Source organism: Hypanus sabinus, chromosome 25 (genome assembly GCF_030144855.1).
Source record: "Hypanus sabinus isolate sHypSab1 chromosome 25, sHypSab1.hap1, whole genome shotgun sequence".
NCBI lineage: Eukaryota > Metazoa > Chordata > Chondrichthyes > Myliobatiformes > Dasyatidae > Hypanus > Hypanus sabinus.
Window position 1 is genome coordinate 29371112 of NC_082730.1, and position 14579 is coordinate 29385690.

General features: G+C 40.8%; 1 protein-coding gene across 2 annotated transcripts in view; it reads right to left on the minus strand.

The window, feature by feature from the left end:
* LOC132381139 (copine-8-like) overlaps positions 1–14579 on the minus strand; it is a 660843-nt gene that overhangs the window by 357432 nt on the left and 288832 nt on the right. For both annotated transcript variants that reach the window (XM_059950410.1, XM_059950409.1), the window contains one exon: positions 738–801. In XM_059950410.1, coding sequence (XP_059806393.1) covers positions 738–801 — 64 coding nt within the window. The remainder of the gene's footprint in view (positions 1–737; positions 802–14579) is intronic.

Below are 14579 nucleotides of genomic sequence, written 5' to 3' on the forward strand. Positions count from 1 at the left end.
ATTTCAGATGGAAACCACTCAGGATTATTAGCCAGGAGCTTTGTTGACAAGTAGTTCACATTCTTCCACGTGCATTAAACCTTTCTAATTTGTCAACGGCAATTTCTGACTTGGCTTGCAGCACCTCCAGAATTCAACCAGTACATTCTGTCATTCATCACCCCTGCTTCCTTATCAAATACACAGGATGTAAATCCTTCACTATTGTAATGTGCATTTTGAAGCAGTGCAGGAAAACTTGGACCTAACAATCATGAGGGTGCCTATCATTGGGAGTGCCTGTAAAAATAAGGCCATCCATCGCATTGTAGCATCCGCAAGGGAAGTAGTTAACTATATCCTCATACTCAAGAACCTTTCGATCTAATTGCTCTTCCCAGCCCTTGCCTGAGGCCTTGTAATTTATAGTACATCAAGTAATTATTTAAGGAATATTTTAAGTATTGCAAGGGCTTCTACATCCACCAATCTGTTATGCAGCCACATTTGTTAACAAGACTGCCTGAAAATTGCATTAGTACAGTAAGCCTCGAGGACCACCAGGCCTGCTTTTTTCACAATATTTGACGTCTGACAGTCTAATGCTTGCATGAAAAAATAGTCAAGCAACAGTTAAAAAGGCCCATTGCTTTACAAACACTGGAATGCAGTGTGACATTATTCACAAAAGATTTACAGCACCCAGAAGGTACTCTCCAACCCGATTTCTCAGTGTGACAATGAAAGCTTTTACTTACCCGACAATTGCCAAGTTCTTCAGCTGAGAGAATAATTGCTCCACATTTCTTTCCTGGGATTCCACTGAGAAGAGACAATAAAATACTTCTATTTTAATTTTCCAGTCGTATTCAGATCCTTCATGGATGTGAACAAAGATTAATTATAACAAACTGAAAAATACTGTGTGAAATGAGATAACTATTTGCAATATTTATAATAAAATACAGTAAGAAAAAAAATGTTTCTGGCTGATGCTTTCATCGACATTTTTCCTAAAATAGGCAAACAAATGAAAGTATAGCACAATATCAATGCTGAAAAAGACAGAACATGCAACATATTTTACAGAAAGTGCATTTTCACAAACTACAGGTTGTTCAATTTCCCCTCTTGTGCAGACACAAACTGGTATTGTTGAAGCAGCTAGCACTTGTCCGGGCATTTAGCAGCATTTATCACAGGTCTGTCAGGAAAATGGCAAGGTGATAATGGAAAATAGTTCCAACTTTTCAGGGATGATAATAAAATATTGATATGCCAAATTAGCCAGATCTGACTGTATTGCAGACATTTTCCAGTTGTCAAGAGTATCTCAGAATGCTTTTAGCTGGAGCAGATTGCTATTGCTTGTAATTGTACTGTCTGCTTTCTCACTTGAGTATATGAAACTGAGCCATATGGAATACTGATCTGTTTTTTTTTATTTTGCACAGTACCATACTTATAGATCAGAACTTCATATTAAATGATAGGTCCAATTAATTATTAGACCATAATTCACTTGCCATAATAAGCAAATCTATCAATGCATCTTGTTTCTGCTGAAATATCAAACACAAATACAAATGGATATTTATGATTCTGCTGCAAATACTAAACTGAGGAAATGCATTAAAATCTACAGCAGATTCTTCATATCAATTGGTCAACTGAATTTTGATTGCATTGGGGAAGTTGAAGTTTGCAGTCAGATCTCTCTTGTATAATGCCTATGCACTGGATAAAAATATTGCCTACTGTCCGCTTCCTCATGTTGCAAATCTGAGATCTTAATTTTATTGACACTAATAACGGTGGCAGAAATTTCATGTCTTGAATCAGCAAATGTGTGACACTTGCCACAGCAGCAAAATAATGGAAGTCATATCTGAAAGCAGCAGTGAACTGTCAAGTTGTACTACCCTGCCCTATGCCATCCATTATTGTCAAATTTAGTGCAATATTTTCCAGCCTGATACATTGACAAAGGTTATTACAGCGTACAAGCACTCAGCATGACATCAAAACAATTCAACTCCAAAACATCCAAGCTATACTCCTAAAATTTAACACTTTCAGTCAAATTACATACTTGGACAATTTCCAGACTAAATCTGTTACGTATGTTCAGGCAAAAAGCGGCAGAGCAATTTGAGAATGTGATCGATAAAATATGCATGATTGCAAACTTGATAAATGTCAATCTGAAAGCCACGATGAGACTTTATAAAGCGTTGATTCAGCTACAGCATTGTCATCGATCCTGGGCATCCAGCTTTAAGAAAAATATACAAGTTTTAAGTGGGGAGCAGAAGATTCTGAGGAAAGGGAACAAAACTAGATACAAGTTAGAGGGGGAGAGATTTAAAAGAGACCTGAGATGGAACTACTTTACAGAGAAGATAACGAGCACCTGGAACAAACTGGTTGTTTTCGGTAGGAGGCATTTGCTGGGGTACATAGAAGGGATGTGCTTGTAGGCTTATAAGCCAAACACGAGCAACTGAGCCAACCAGGGAAGGTGCTGTGGTCAGCATGGAACATTTGGGCTAAAGGACCTACTTCTGTGCTGAATTATTCTGTAAAACAGAACGATTACAGAGCTAGACAGAAAATGAGTATCAGATATATTCTTAAAACACTCAAAGTATTCAGGGAGCACTTCTTTCACAGTCCTTGCATGGGATCACTATCGAAGATGCTTGATATGTTTTTTAAGCGTCCGTTTCCGGATTACAAGGATCCTTCTTGGCAAGTAGGCGAGTCCAAAGACATCGTATATGTATTAGGAGCAAAAGGATAGCTTCGGAAAGGGTAGTCCACTGATCGATAAAGGAGGGAAACTATGAATGGATTCTGAGGAAGTGGGTGAATTCCTTAATGAATACTTGGCATTGGTATTCAACAAGGTGAAGGGCATGGATGATGATGAGATTGGGGATTATGTTAATATTCTATGGCATCTTGATATTGAGGAGGAGTAGGGTCTTTTGAAAAGCGTAAATGTGGCTATGTCCCCAAGATCTAATGAGATCTATCCCAGGAGAGCATTGGAGAGGATTGCTGGGACCTTGACAGATATTTTTGTATCTTCTTTAGCTCTCAGTAAGGTGCCAGAAGAATAAATAACAACCAATAACAAGTCTGATTAATTTAACTTGTCTGACTTAACCAGGCAAGTATGTCTAAATTTCCTAAACTCAAGAAGGGGAATTACTGGCCATAGCTTGGTCAGCTGATAATGAGAACATGGCTGAAACAAGATAAAGTAACATCATACAGTCACATGTTCTATCTGTCTTTGAACCCAAATGCTGCTCTAACATGCTCCAGTGACATTAGTATTTTATTTAGTACAGGTAACTACATTCATTTGCCTTTCATTGCAAGAACACTAAGCACACTTGATTAGACATACCTAAGTCATTAAGTCATATTTTAATTGATTTCATATTCATAAACTTGACTTTCTGCATTATTGTAAGTGTAGCATAACAAGCCTTCTGCTTGTCCCAATCTACTCAGCTTTATACCTTGCACACCTCTTAACAGTTGCAAATCACTATTAAAAGTGCCTGAAGTTTAAAATGGAAATTATTGATTCGAAAACCAGAATCCATTTGCCAAGATCCCTGAATGCATTCACATTTTAGATAGATTGAAGTACAAATATTCAGATCAAGTAATTTATTCTCTCTCCTCTCCTTAGATACTGCCACAGCATGCATCTGAGAGAAAAGCGTAGATCTGGCATCTGGTCAGATAATGGGGATGAGTGGTTTACAGCAGGAAAAGAGAACAAAGATGGTACTGATGCCAGCTCGCTGGGAAGTAGGGCTACTCACAAGCACATAGAACAGAACACAGTATGTAGAATTGTACAGCACAGGAAGAGGGATCTCACTTATCCCAAGGATGGATATGCAATCAAAGGAACAATGTTTAAAGCACTGCTGCAGAAATTTAGAATTGTCCTCTAGTTTTGGATTCCTCCAGACCTGGAGAAATGACTATCACTATGCATCCTATTCCTACCTCTCATGATTTTATAATCCTTTAGGAGGTGATCAAAACTGTACACTATACTCCAAGTGCAGCCTCATCAAGAGATTACATAACTACAATATAATGTCCCTTCTCCTAAACTCAGTACCCTGGCTGGGGGAGATCAGCATGCTCAACACCTTATTCACCACCCGGTCTTCTTGCGTAGCCACTTTTAGCTCCCAGGTCCTTCTGCTCCACAACAATCATTAGCATCCGTCCCACTGTCCAAAAGACATCGCCTCACAATTATCCAAAGATGAAATCCATTTTCCATTGTTCAGCCCATCTCCCTAAATAATCAAGATCTCATGCAATTTACTTTCAACAATCCCCCCTGACTGATTATCAAGAGCAAACTTGCTAATCGTGCCATGTACATTCATATCTATTTACCTAAATAATGAATAACCAAGATCCTAACACTGATCTCTAGGGCACCCCACTACTCACACACTACTAGACCTTCAACTATCACCCTCACACACTCTGCTTCCCATCACTGAGCCAATTCTGGATTCTGGATCCATTAGTTCACTCAGAATCCCTTATAACCTAACCTTTCAAATGAAGCTGCCATTCAGGACACTCTCAAAGGCCTTAACTAAAGTCCATATAGACAACATCCATTGCCCCCCAGGCAACTTCAAAACTTTTGTCAGACATGACCTCCCACTTACAAAACCATGCTGACTGTTTCTGATCAGGCCTTGAAGATACAAGTAAGTATGTAATGCTGAACCTTTATAAGGCATCAGTCAGACCATTTTTGGAGCATTAAGAGCAGTTTTCAGATCCATATCTAAGAAAAGATGTGCTGGCATTGGAGAGGGTCCAGAGAAGGTTCAGGGGAACCTTTCCAGGAATGAATGTCATGAGTTCAAGAGTCCTTATTATTGTAATATGAAACCACTTAATAGTCTTATCACAGTTGAGTAGAAGCTGTCCTTGAGACTGGTGGTACCTGCTTTCAGGCTTTTGTATCTTCTGCCTGATGGAACAAAGAAGATGAGGGAATGTCCAGGGGAGGTGGGTCTTTAATTATGCTGGCTACTTTACTGAGGCAGTGAGAAATATAGTCAAAGTCCATGAAGGGGAAGTTCCCCCCCCCCCATGATATACTGAGCTACTGTATGTCAACAACTTTGCTGTTTCTTGTGCTCACCTACAGAGCAATTGCCATCCGAGCCATTATGCATCCGGGCAGGAAGTTTTCTATGTTGCGTTGATGAAAATTGGTAAGGGTTGACAGTGGCATGTTAAATTTCTTTAGCCTCCAAGGAAGTAGAGACGTTGGTGAGCTTTCGTGGCTGTGACGTCCATGGTTAGACAAAAACAAACCACTCAACCTCAACTCCTGTTGACAGGAGCATGTGCACTGCTCCCCTCCAGAAGTCAATGACCAGTTGTTTTGTGTTTCTGTCATTGAGGGGAAGATTGTTGTCATGACACCAAGTCACTAAGTTCTCCATCACCTTTCTGCACTCCAACTTTTGAGATATGGCCCACTACGGTGGCATCACCCGCAAAGTTACAGATGGGGTTAGAGTAGAATTAGGCCATGCAGTCATGAGCTTACCAAGGAATAGAGTAGGGGGTTGACAATGCAAACTTGCTGAGCACCAGTGGTTAGAATAATTGTGGCAGAGGAGACCATAGCTTTGCTCGCCACGTTAAAATTAAAGAGTCTGAAAGCAAACATTGAAGACTTGAGGATAGTCTGAGGGGAGGGGAGAGATGTGGAGATTGGGAAGATGTAACAATGGAACTGCAGAACTGGGGCTGCTAAGGAATGATTACCAATGTTGGAGTCTTTGAAAATGGGAGTGAATGAGAGGCCAGAACTGAAGCTTTTTTTTTAAGATACTAAGGGGTGAAAATGAATGTAAGAATTTTAAAACTGAGAATATTGCTGGATCAGTAACCTGTATTTATCCACCTCCACTAAGAAATGTTCTCACAAAGGAGACTGCCATCATCACATCTGCAAGCAGTGCTTTCAAGTTTCCGGAACTGCATTCAAATGTTTTCCCCCCACTTCACTATCAATTCTCTTCCCCTTTATTATGTTATGCCTGCAGGAGCTAACGCACCAGTCTCCATCGATAGAAACAACCTCCTGCTATCCATCCTGTCCAGACTTGCTCATTAATTTATACACTTATCAGATCTCTTCTCAGCCTCCTCTCCTCCAGAGAAAACAGTCCAAGTCTCTCCAATGTACCTCATCCCATGAATTATTCTCATAAATCTCTTGATTTTCTCCAATGCCTCCACATCCTTTCTATATTAAGGTGACCTAAATTGAACACCATACTCCAGCTGAAGTCAGACCAGTGCTTAAGATATGTGCAGCATAACTTCTTGCTTTTTTTATAACATCATGACTTTATAGATAAGGCCAAGACTTGTGTGTATCTTATTTGGAGATTCTTAACTGCATGCAATTTTAAATGACTTGTGGCCGATGGTTGTACAGCATGGAAAGAGGTCTTTCAGCCTAACTTGTCCATGGTGATCATGGTGCTACCAATTTGCCCGTGGTTGTACCATATCCCTCTAAATGCCTCCTATCCAGATGTTTTCTAAATCATCCCAGTATCTTCTGCTTCAGTAACCTTGTTAAAACAGAATCTTATTGCCTCTTCCTATCAAACCTTACTTCTCTTAGCATTAAACACCTGTCCATCCCACAAGCTTATTTCATCCCCTATTGCATTTTAACATTATCCTCCATACAGTATGCCAAGTTTAATGTCATCTGCAAATGCAGAAATTGTGGCTTACTCCCTTAAATCCAAGAGAGTAACTGTGGTGAACTATGTGCCTGTCTGGACACGCCCCCTGCTGACTGCTCCTGTGGCTCCTCCCACAGGCCCCTGTATAAAGGCGATCTGAGGCCTGACGCTCGGCCTCAGTCTCCAGGACATAGTATGATGGACACTCACTCCTGGTTCCTTCTTCCAGTCAATAAAAGCCGATATCTCGCCTTACGTCTCAGTGTGAGTTATTGATGGTGCATCAATTTTATTGACTGGAAGATGGATCAGAAAACAAAAAAAATAATGGCCCCACACTGATACCTGGGAAATGTCATTATTCCCCTTCCACTGATCATAAAAAAATCAACCATTCTCCATGACCCTCTGACTGCCCACACTATCAATGCTCTTTTTAAGCCATGTGTTTAAACTTCACCACTGAGCCTGTTCATCAAAAGCCTTCTGAAAGTTCACATACACTACAGCCACAGCATTACCCACACCAGCTCTATGATGTTAGACCAATTAAAGGATATTGCATTGAAAAATTGTGGTAGAGAAACACACGCAAAATGTTGGAGGAAATCAACAGGTCTTGGTTCTGAATAACGATTGTTTATGACCTGCAGCATTTAACTAAGTTGCCATGATGTGAGTAATAGGCCAGGGATTGAATGGCTTATTGCTCCAATTCCTTGTGTTCATTTGTGTCCTCGTGGAGAGAAGAAAATGGCTATTCTAGGGCTATGTAACTTAAGAATCAGCTACAATGATCCTATGATGTTGTGAAGATATTTTGAAATTCGAGTATCCTTGTAAGGAACAAGCCAAGCACTAACCTTTACAAAGTAAAACAACTTTCTGATGATGTATTGCTGTGTTGGGTGTTAAGGAAGTATATACATCTTTAAGATTAAAAGATAGTTGAAGGAATAGATTCTCAAACCTACATTTGAGTAAATTTTGAGGCAATGTTAAGGAGAAGTAGGTTAAAACTACAACATATTTAGAAGTGATAACAGTACTTCTTTCCAAAGCACAGAATGAATGCACAGATGGAAAGTAGGAATTTCTGGAATCAAGTTTTGGAATGCAGCCTGAACAAAAAGTTATTGCAATTTTGATAAATAATGTTATCATTTTTTAATTTGAGGCTGCAGCATCAATAAAAACAAAACACAAACACAAAATCATAGCAAACACCTGGTGACATTTTATATATTAACTTTAAATAATTTTAACTTTTTGACTCATTCTATTATCTCTTACAGGTAGGGAGATCAAAGCAACTTAATCTATTTCCAAAGACATGGACCATCCATCACCCTTGGCAACAGCATACTCCCCATCATTTGTGTGAACACAACGTGTAGACAGCAAAGAAACCAATGAGGTTGCTCAGATGAAACTATCACAACCAGATCAAAGTACAACCACAGGTACATCTGCAATGTTAACATTGTCAGATTATCTGCATATCTCATTGTGAACTCACTCCTTCTGCCTTTGAGAATTGTTAATAGTGATGTGATTCTTAACATTAACCTTGACTTAGCTACCACTAAAGTAATAGCACTTTAATTTTGTGTGAACTGGCGACCAAAGTTGTTTGATGCTTCCTTAAGTCATAAACAAGAGAAAATCTGCAGATGTTGGAAATCCAAAGAAATGCACAGAAAATGCTGGAGGAACTCAACAGGTCAGGCAGAATCTAAGGAAAAAAAATAAAGAGTCAACGTTCTGGGCCAAAAACTTTCTTCAGGACTGTGGGGGGATGGGGCAAGATGCCTGAATTAAAAGGTGGTGGGTGGGTAAAGAGAATAGCTGGGAGGTGATTGGTGAAGCCAAGTGGATGGGAAAGGTAATGGGCTGGAAAAGAAAGAATCTGATTGGAGAGGAGAGTGGACCATAGGAGAAAGGGAAGGAGGAGGGGACCCAAGGGAAGTAATAGGCAGGGGAAAAAAAGTAAAAGATCAGAGTGGGTAAATGGTGAGGGGGGGAATTTTTGTTCATCAGAAGGAGAAATAATTATTCATTCCATCAGGTTGGAGGGTACCCAGACGGAATATATGGTGTTGCTCCTCCACACTGAGGGTGGCCTCACCTTGGCACAAGAGGATCGACACAGAGTTAAAACGTATAGCCGCCAGGAAGTCCTGCTTGTGGCGGATGGTGCGGAGGTGCTCAACAAAGCACTCGCCCAATTCACAAAGGGTCTCACCAGTGCGGAGCAGGCTGCATCGGGAGCATATTACACAAGGGGCAACCACAGCAGATTAGCAGGGGAAGCATTTGCCTCTCCTGGAAAGGCTGTTTTGGGCCCTGAACGAAGGTGAAAAAGGAGGTGTACAGGCAGGTGTGCTTGCTTGCAGGGAGAGGTGCTGGGAGGGAGATCAGTGGGGGAGGGCAGAATGGAGAAGGGAATTACAGAGGGAGCTATCCCTGTGGGAAGTAGAGAGGGGAGGAGTACAGTTATGTTTAGTGGCAGAGTCCCTTTGGTGATGGGAGAAGCTGTTAAGGATAATGTGTTGGATAAGACAGGGAAGCTAACCCAACAATGCAAATTGCAGCACATAATTCCAATGCACACACGTGGAGTTAAACCATATCTTTCCCATGAATCAAGGACCACACTTTGATTAATGTCATTTGAACAACCCCCAAGAACCCTCAGATAGATACCCAACAATGCTTTATCAGCACTTGGATGGTAATGTTGCAAACTGGATCAGCAAATCTGCGGATGACACGGAGAGTGAGGGTGTAGTTTACAGCAAAGAATATTCTGTTAGATAGGTACTTAAATGGGAAGGTGTGAAGGGCTGTGGGACACCTACAGAAAAATAAGACTAGGCAGACTTCTAGTTCAGCATGGACTAGATGGCGGAGTTGCTGGAGTTTGCAAATTTTTTTCTTTTTGGACTGGGGAAGGGGATAGATGTCTTTTTTCAACTAATTGTATCATTTTCTGTATTCTATGGCTATCTAGAGAAGACAAATTTCAGATATGCATTCTGCATGCATTATTGCATGCTTTATTTGGTAATAAAGTGAATCTTTGCAATAGGCCAAAGGCCTGCTTCTGTGATGCAGTGTTCCATGACTCGATTAAAATAGAGTCACAATGTCATAGTCACTGGTCTACATTTTGTGTCATTCCATTCATCATTGAGATATTTTAATACACTGCAACTTTCTACACTTAAACCAAAACAGCAATCTTATAAGTCAGATTGTTCATGAGCAAGTTCCAGCTCAGAGATCTTTGTTGTATATCAGCTACTTGTGAAGTTAAATATAGGAGCATGTGTGCTATATTTTGTTAAGAAACATGTAGAAAATCTTGCAATCTATTCAAGCTTGTGTGAATGTCATAATTCCTGAACCTATTCATCACTGATTGGTTCTTTGTTCCCATCTGAAGTGAAAGGCAGACTTCCACAGTAGTTAAATGTTATTGCATTTCTTTCAGCTTCCCTCCCTCCCCCAAGTCTTCATTTTTTTAATAGTACATTTGAATTTTTTTAAGAGATTGTGAATATTTTTGAATGTGAGAAGCATTCTAGCTGTTTAACAGCTATAACAAGCAGAGAGCTAGCTTACCCTACTGGCCCTTTCCTTTCATGAACTGCAGTCAGTAAGCACCACTCACACCTCCCCAATACCAGACCTGTCCCTTGTCCTAGATTTACCTGCTCTTGTGCCTCACACATTGCGGCACTTCCTGGCAGCGATCACTGAAACATAATGCTTGTGGGATGCTGTAGCCAGCTACATTAATGTACCCATAAACATTAAGTCGCAAAACAAGTGTGTTTATTTCTAGTTGTTCATACCTAAAAGAAACTGAAAAGTATGTTGGAAAATTAGGTCACTGCTGTCAGGTGGTATACCCACTGCTGGAGGTTCCAGAATAAGGCACTGAAACAGATAGGTTATTTGGATAAATGCGGGGGCATTTTTCCTTGCAACAAATAATGGAAATGCAGAATTTTCATCCCCGAAAGTGTGTTGACTTCTCTGAAGCCGACTGAGATTTAGCTCATGTGGGCAGATCATGATAAAGATAGTTCCTGGATAAAAAAGAACAGTGCAGATTGGTCATAAAGTAAGTAAGTGTTGGAGAGGACTCAGGGGTATGCTACTTGGGCTTCTATCTTACAGCAGGGCAAACATTTGCTCTGACAGATTTATTGAATCTCTAATAGTTATACTCTGCGATCAATGTAAGTCAACATCACAAAGTATATAATTGCCAAATATTAATATTTTATAAGCTAAGCAAACAGGTACCACTGGGAAGGCCATTTTATATCCAGGTATAGATACAGCTGAAGATGCACTCAGTGGCCACTTTATTAGGTACACCTGCTTGTTAATGCAAATAACTAATCAGCCAGTCATGTGGCAGCATCTCAATGCATAAAAGCATGCAGACTTGCTCATGAAGTTCAGTTGTTGTTCAGGTCAAAAGTCAGAATGGTGGACAAATATGATCTAAAGTGGACTGTGGAATGATGGCTGGTGCCAGACAGGGTGGTTTGAGTACCTCAGAAACTGCTGATCTCCTGGGATTTTCATGCATACGGTTTTTAAGAGTTTACAGAGAATGGTTGGAAAAACAGAATAACATCCAGTGAGCAGCAAATCTGTGGCAGAAAACACCTTGTTAATGAGGGAGGTCTGAGAAAATGGCCAGACTGTTTCAAACTGACAGAAAGGCAACAGTAATTCAAATAGTCATGTGTTATAACAGTGGTGTGCAAAAGAGCATCGAGTGCACAACATATTGAATTTTGAAGTGGATGGACACAGCAGCAGAAGCTGTACTAGATTCCACTCCTGTCCCTAATAAAGTGGCCACTGAATGTCCCTTAAACAATCCAAAATGTTGAATAACTGCTTTTCATCAAGAATCAAAGACACCCACTTCGGATGTGAAAATCAGGCTACTATACTATTACAGCTGTGTTGGCATGTGGCCAAGTGGTTAAGGCGTTCGTCTAGTGATCTGAAGGTCGCTAGTTTGAGCCTTGGCTGATGCTCCGTGTGTGTCCTTCAGCAAGGCACTTAACCACACATTGCTCTGCGACGACACTGGTGCCAAGCTGTGTGGGTCCTAATGCCCTTCCCTTGGACAACATCGGTGGCGTGGAGAGGGGAGACTTGCCGCTTGGGCAACTGCTGGTCTTCCATAAAAAAAAACCTTGCCCAGGCTTGCGCCCTGGCACAAATCCATGGTCTATTGAGACTAACGGAGGCCTACACTACACTACTACAGCATACTATTACAGCAGCTTATCCAGTCGACACTCAAGGCTGATGAAAATTATTCACCAAATACTTTGTTCATCAAGCTTCCATTTCTCATTTATTGCAGAGCAAATATGCAAGGAAAATTAAGTTATAAATAAATAATTCTTCAAGTGACCAGAAATTACATTTTATGAACTGAAGTTTCCCAAATTAATCTTCAGAATAGTGCACGTTTTAATAGCTGCCACTCATGATATAATCATCTTCAATTGCACAATATGTTAATTGCACCATATATAGGGTGAATCCCTATGGCAGGCTTGTGATCCGGTCCACTCACTTGAATAGTGATGACTTGTGGAAGCAGAGTATAATCTAAATATCTGCTATATTTCACAATTACCTGCCACTGAGGATACATTTCCAACTCAATGGATGAAATTTAACACCCTCCCTTGAATAAAAACAGGTAATAAGCAGCAATTTCCAGTTAACCAGGGGAAACCTGACTTTCACATCCAAAGTGGGTGTCTTTGGCTCTTGATGAAAAGCAGTTATTAAACATTTTGGAATAACATGCACAACATGCTGGAGGAACTCAGCAAGTCGGGCAGCATCCGTGGAAACAAACAGTCAGCATTTTGGGCCAAAACCCTTCATCAGGACTGAAGAGGGAGGGGGCAGGGGCCCTATAAAGAAGGTGGGGGGAGGGTGGGAAGGAGAAGGCTGGTAGGTGCCAGGTGGAAAACCAGTAAGGGGAAAGATCAAGGAGAGAGGGAGGGGAAGTAGGGAGGGGATAGGCAGTAAAGGTAACGAAGGAATGTAAGGAGAAAGTACTATGGCTAGTAGAAGGAGGTACAACCATGAGGGAGGTGATAGGCAGCTGGAGGAGTGAAACTGGGATGGGGAGGGAATTACCAGAAGTTGGAGAACTCAATGTTCACGCTGTTACGTACCCCAAAACTGGGTCACTTACCAGCAAAGATAGAGAGGTCGTTTAAGTCTGATGGTACTATTTTTAACAGTATTTATTGATAAAAATACACAAAAATAATATCAATGCAAACATACAAATAGTATACGTCGTCAATACTAAATCAATAAGAAATAGCTCTATCGTTGTCTAGGGGATAATGTATTGTCCGATGGAAATATAAAAGTCACATTAGTTCATTCAAGCTGCAGCTTTTGGTTGGAGGGAGAGACGGAGTTTTAAAACTTGCCCATTCCTTTCTTGATGTCAATCCTTTGAGAGTCGGTGGGGGCTGATTTCCCCTTTGTTGTTAGCTAAAGCCATTCTTCCGTGGTAAAGACCCACCAATTCCGAGGCAGATGGAAAAGGACGCACATGGACCTTCCACCGGCTTTTGCTATTTCGCTGTTACAGGAGCTCTAGCGTTTCTTCTGGTGCGTCTGAGGGGGCCGTTCCCCAGACCCTCTTTTATCCTGACTCACAGGGTCTCAGATGTCAATCAGGTTGGGATGACGCAATCCCTCCACCAACCCCCCTCTGTTCATTGACTGGGGGCTTCGATGAATCATACAGTACTCAATACACTATTCCGTCTCCAAGAGATAATGGCCGTTATCCGTGGCTTTGTCTCTCGGAGGCCCAGGACACATTCCAAACATTGAGGAATCTGTGTGTCTCTCTCTCTCATTTCCTGGGTCTTCTGACCTGAATCAATAGCGATCCTGCGATTCTCAAAAAGGAGGGGGCCACAGGTGTAACACCCCCTTTCTTCAACGCGTCTTTACCATCGGTAAAAATGAACTAATACAGAGTCTTACAGGATTTTAGAATCTAACACAATACAAAAGTTTTTTGTTCACTACAGAGTAATACAGTTACACATTCAATTCAGCATCTAGATAGTTACCGACTACATTGTCACTTCCGTTAATATCTTAACATCTTGTACCTTACTAAATTCTTGTAGCATCAGACTCCAATTTAATAACCACCTATTTTTATCTCTTATTTTCTCTAGCAAACAAAACTAAAGAGTTGTCTTTATTATTCACATGCTTTGTCGAAATCCCTTAAAACCGGCTTCTGCTATTTAAAAATGGCGTCCCCATTAACACTCGCCTCTTTTCCAGTTAATTCCCACATGGGGAGCTTGGGCACCCTGGCGAAATAGGCTTTCATCCGCTCCTTCCATAGGCGTTATTTTATCAACAATGTGTTCCAAACTTAGACCATCTTCTGAATTTCCACCCAATTCTTTAATTTTACGCAAATTGCTAGTTTTCTCTTCGGGACCCTTCAGGCTATTAGTTTTCAGTTTAAACTCTTTGTTCATACAGCATTTCAAATTCTGCCTTTTCGCACCACACTCTGGAATAACAACAGCGTGTGGGGGCCCCTTTACCTTCCAACTCAACCTGAAATTGATTCACAGGCTTTCTGGTACCAAGCCATTGTCTCTGTAGCCAGGTTGTTGCTTCTGATATCAGTCCAGCCTTTAAATTTTCTTCATTCAATTTGGGAACTACATATTTCCCTTTTCCTTCAATAATAATATTCATCTCACC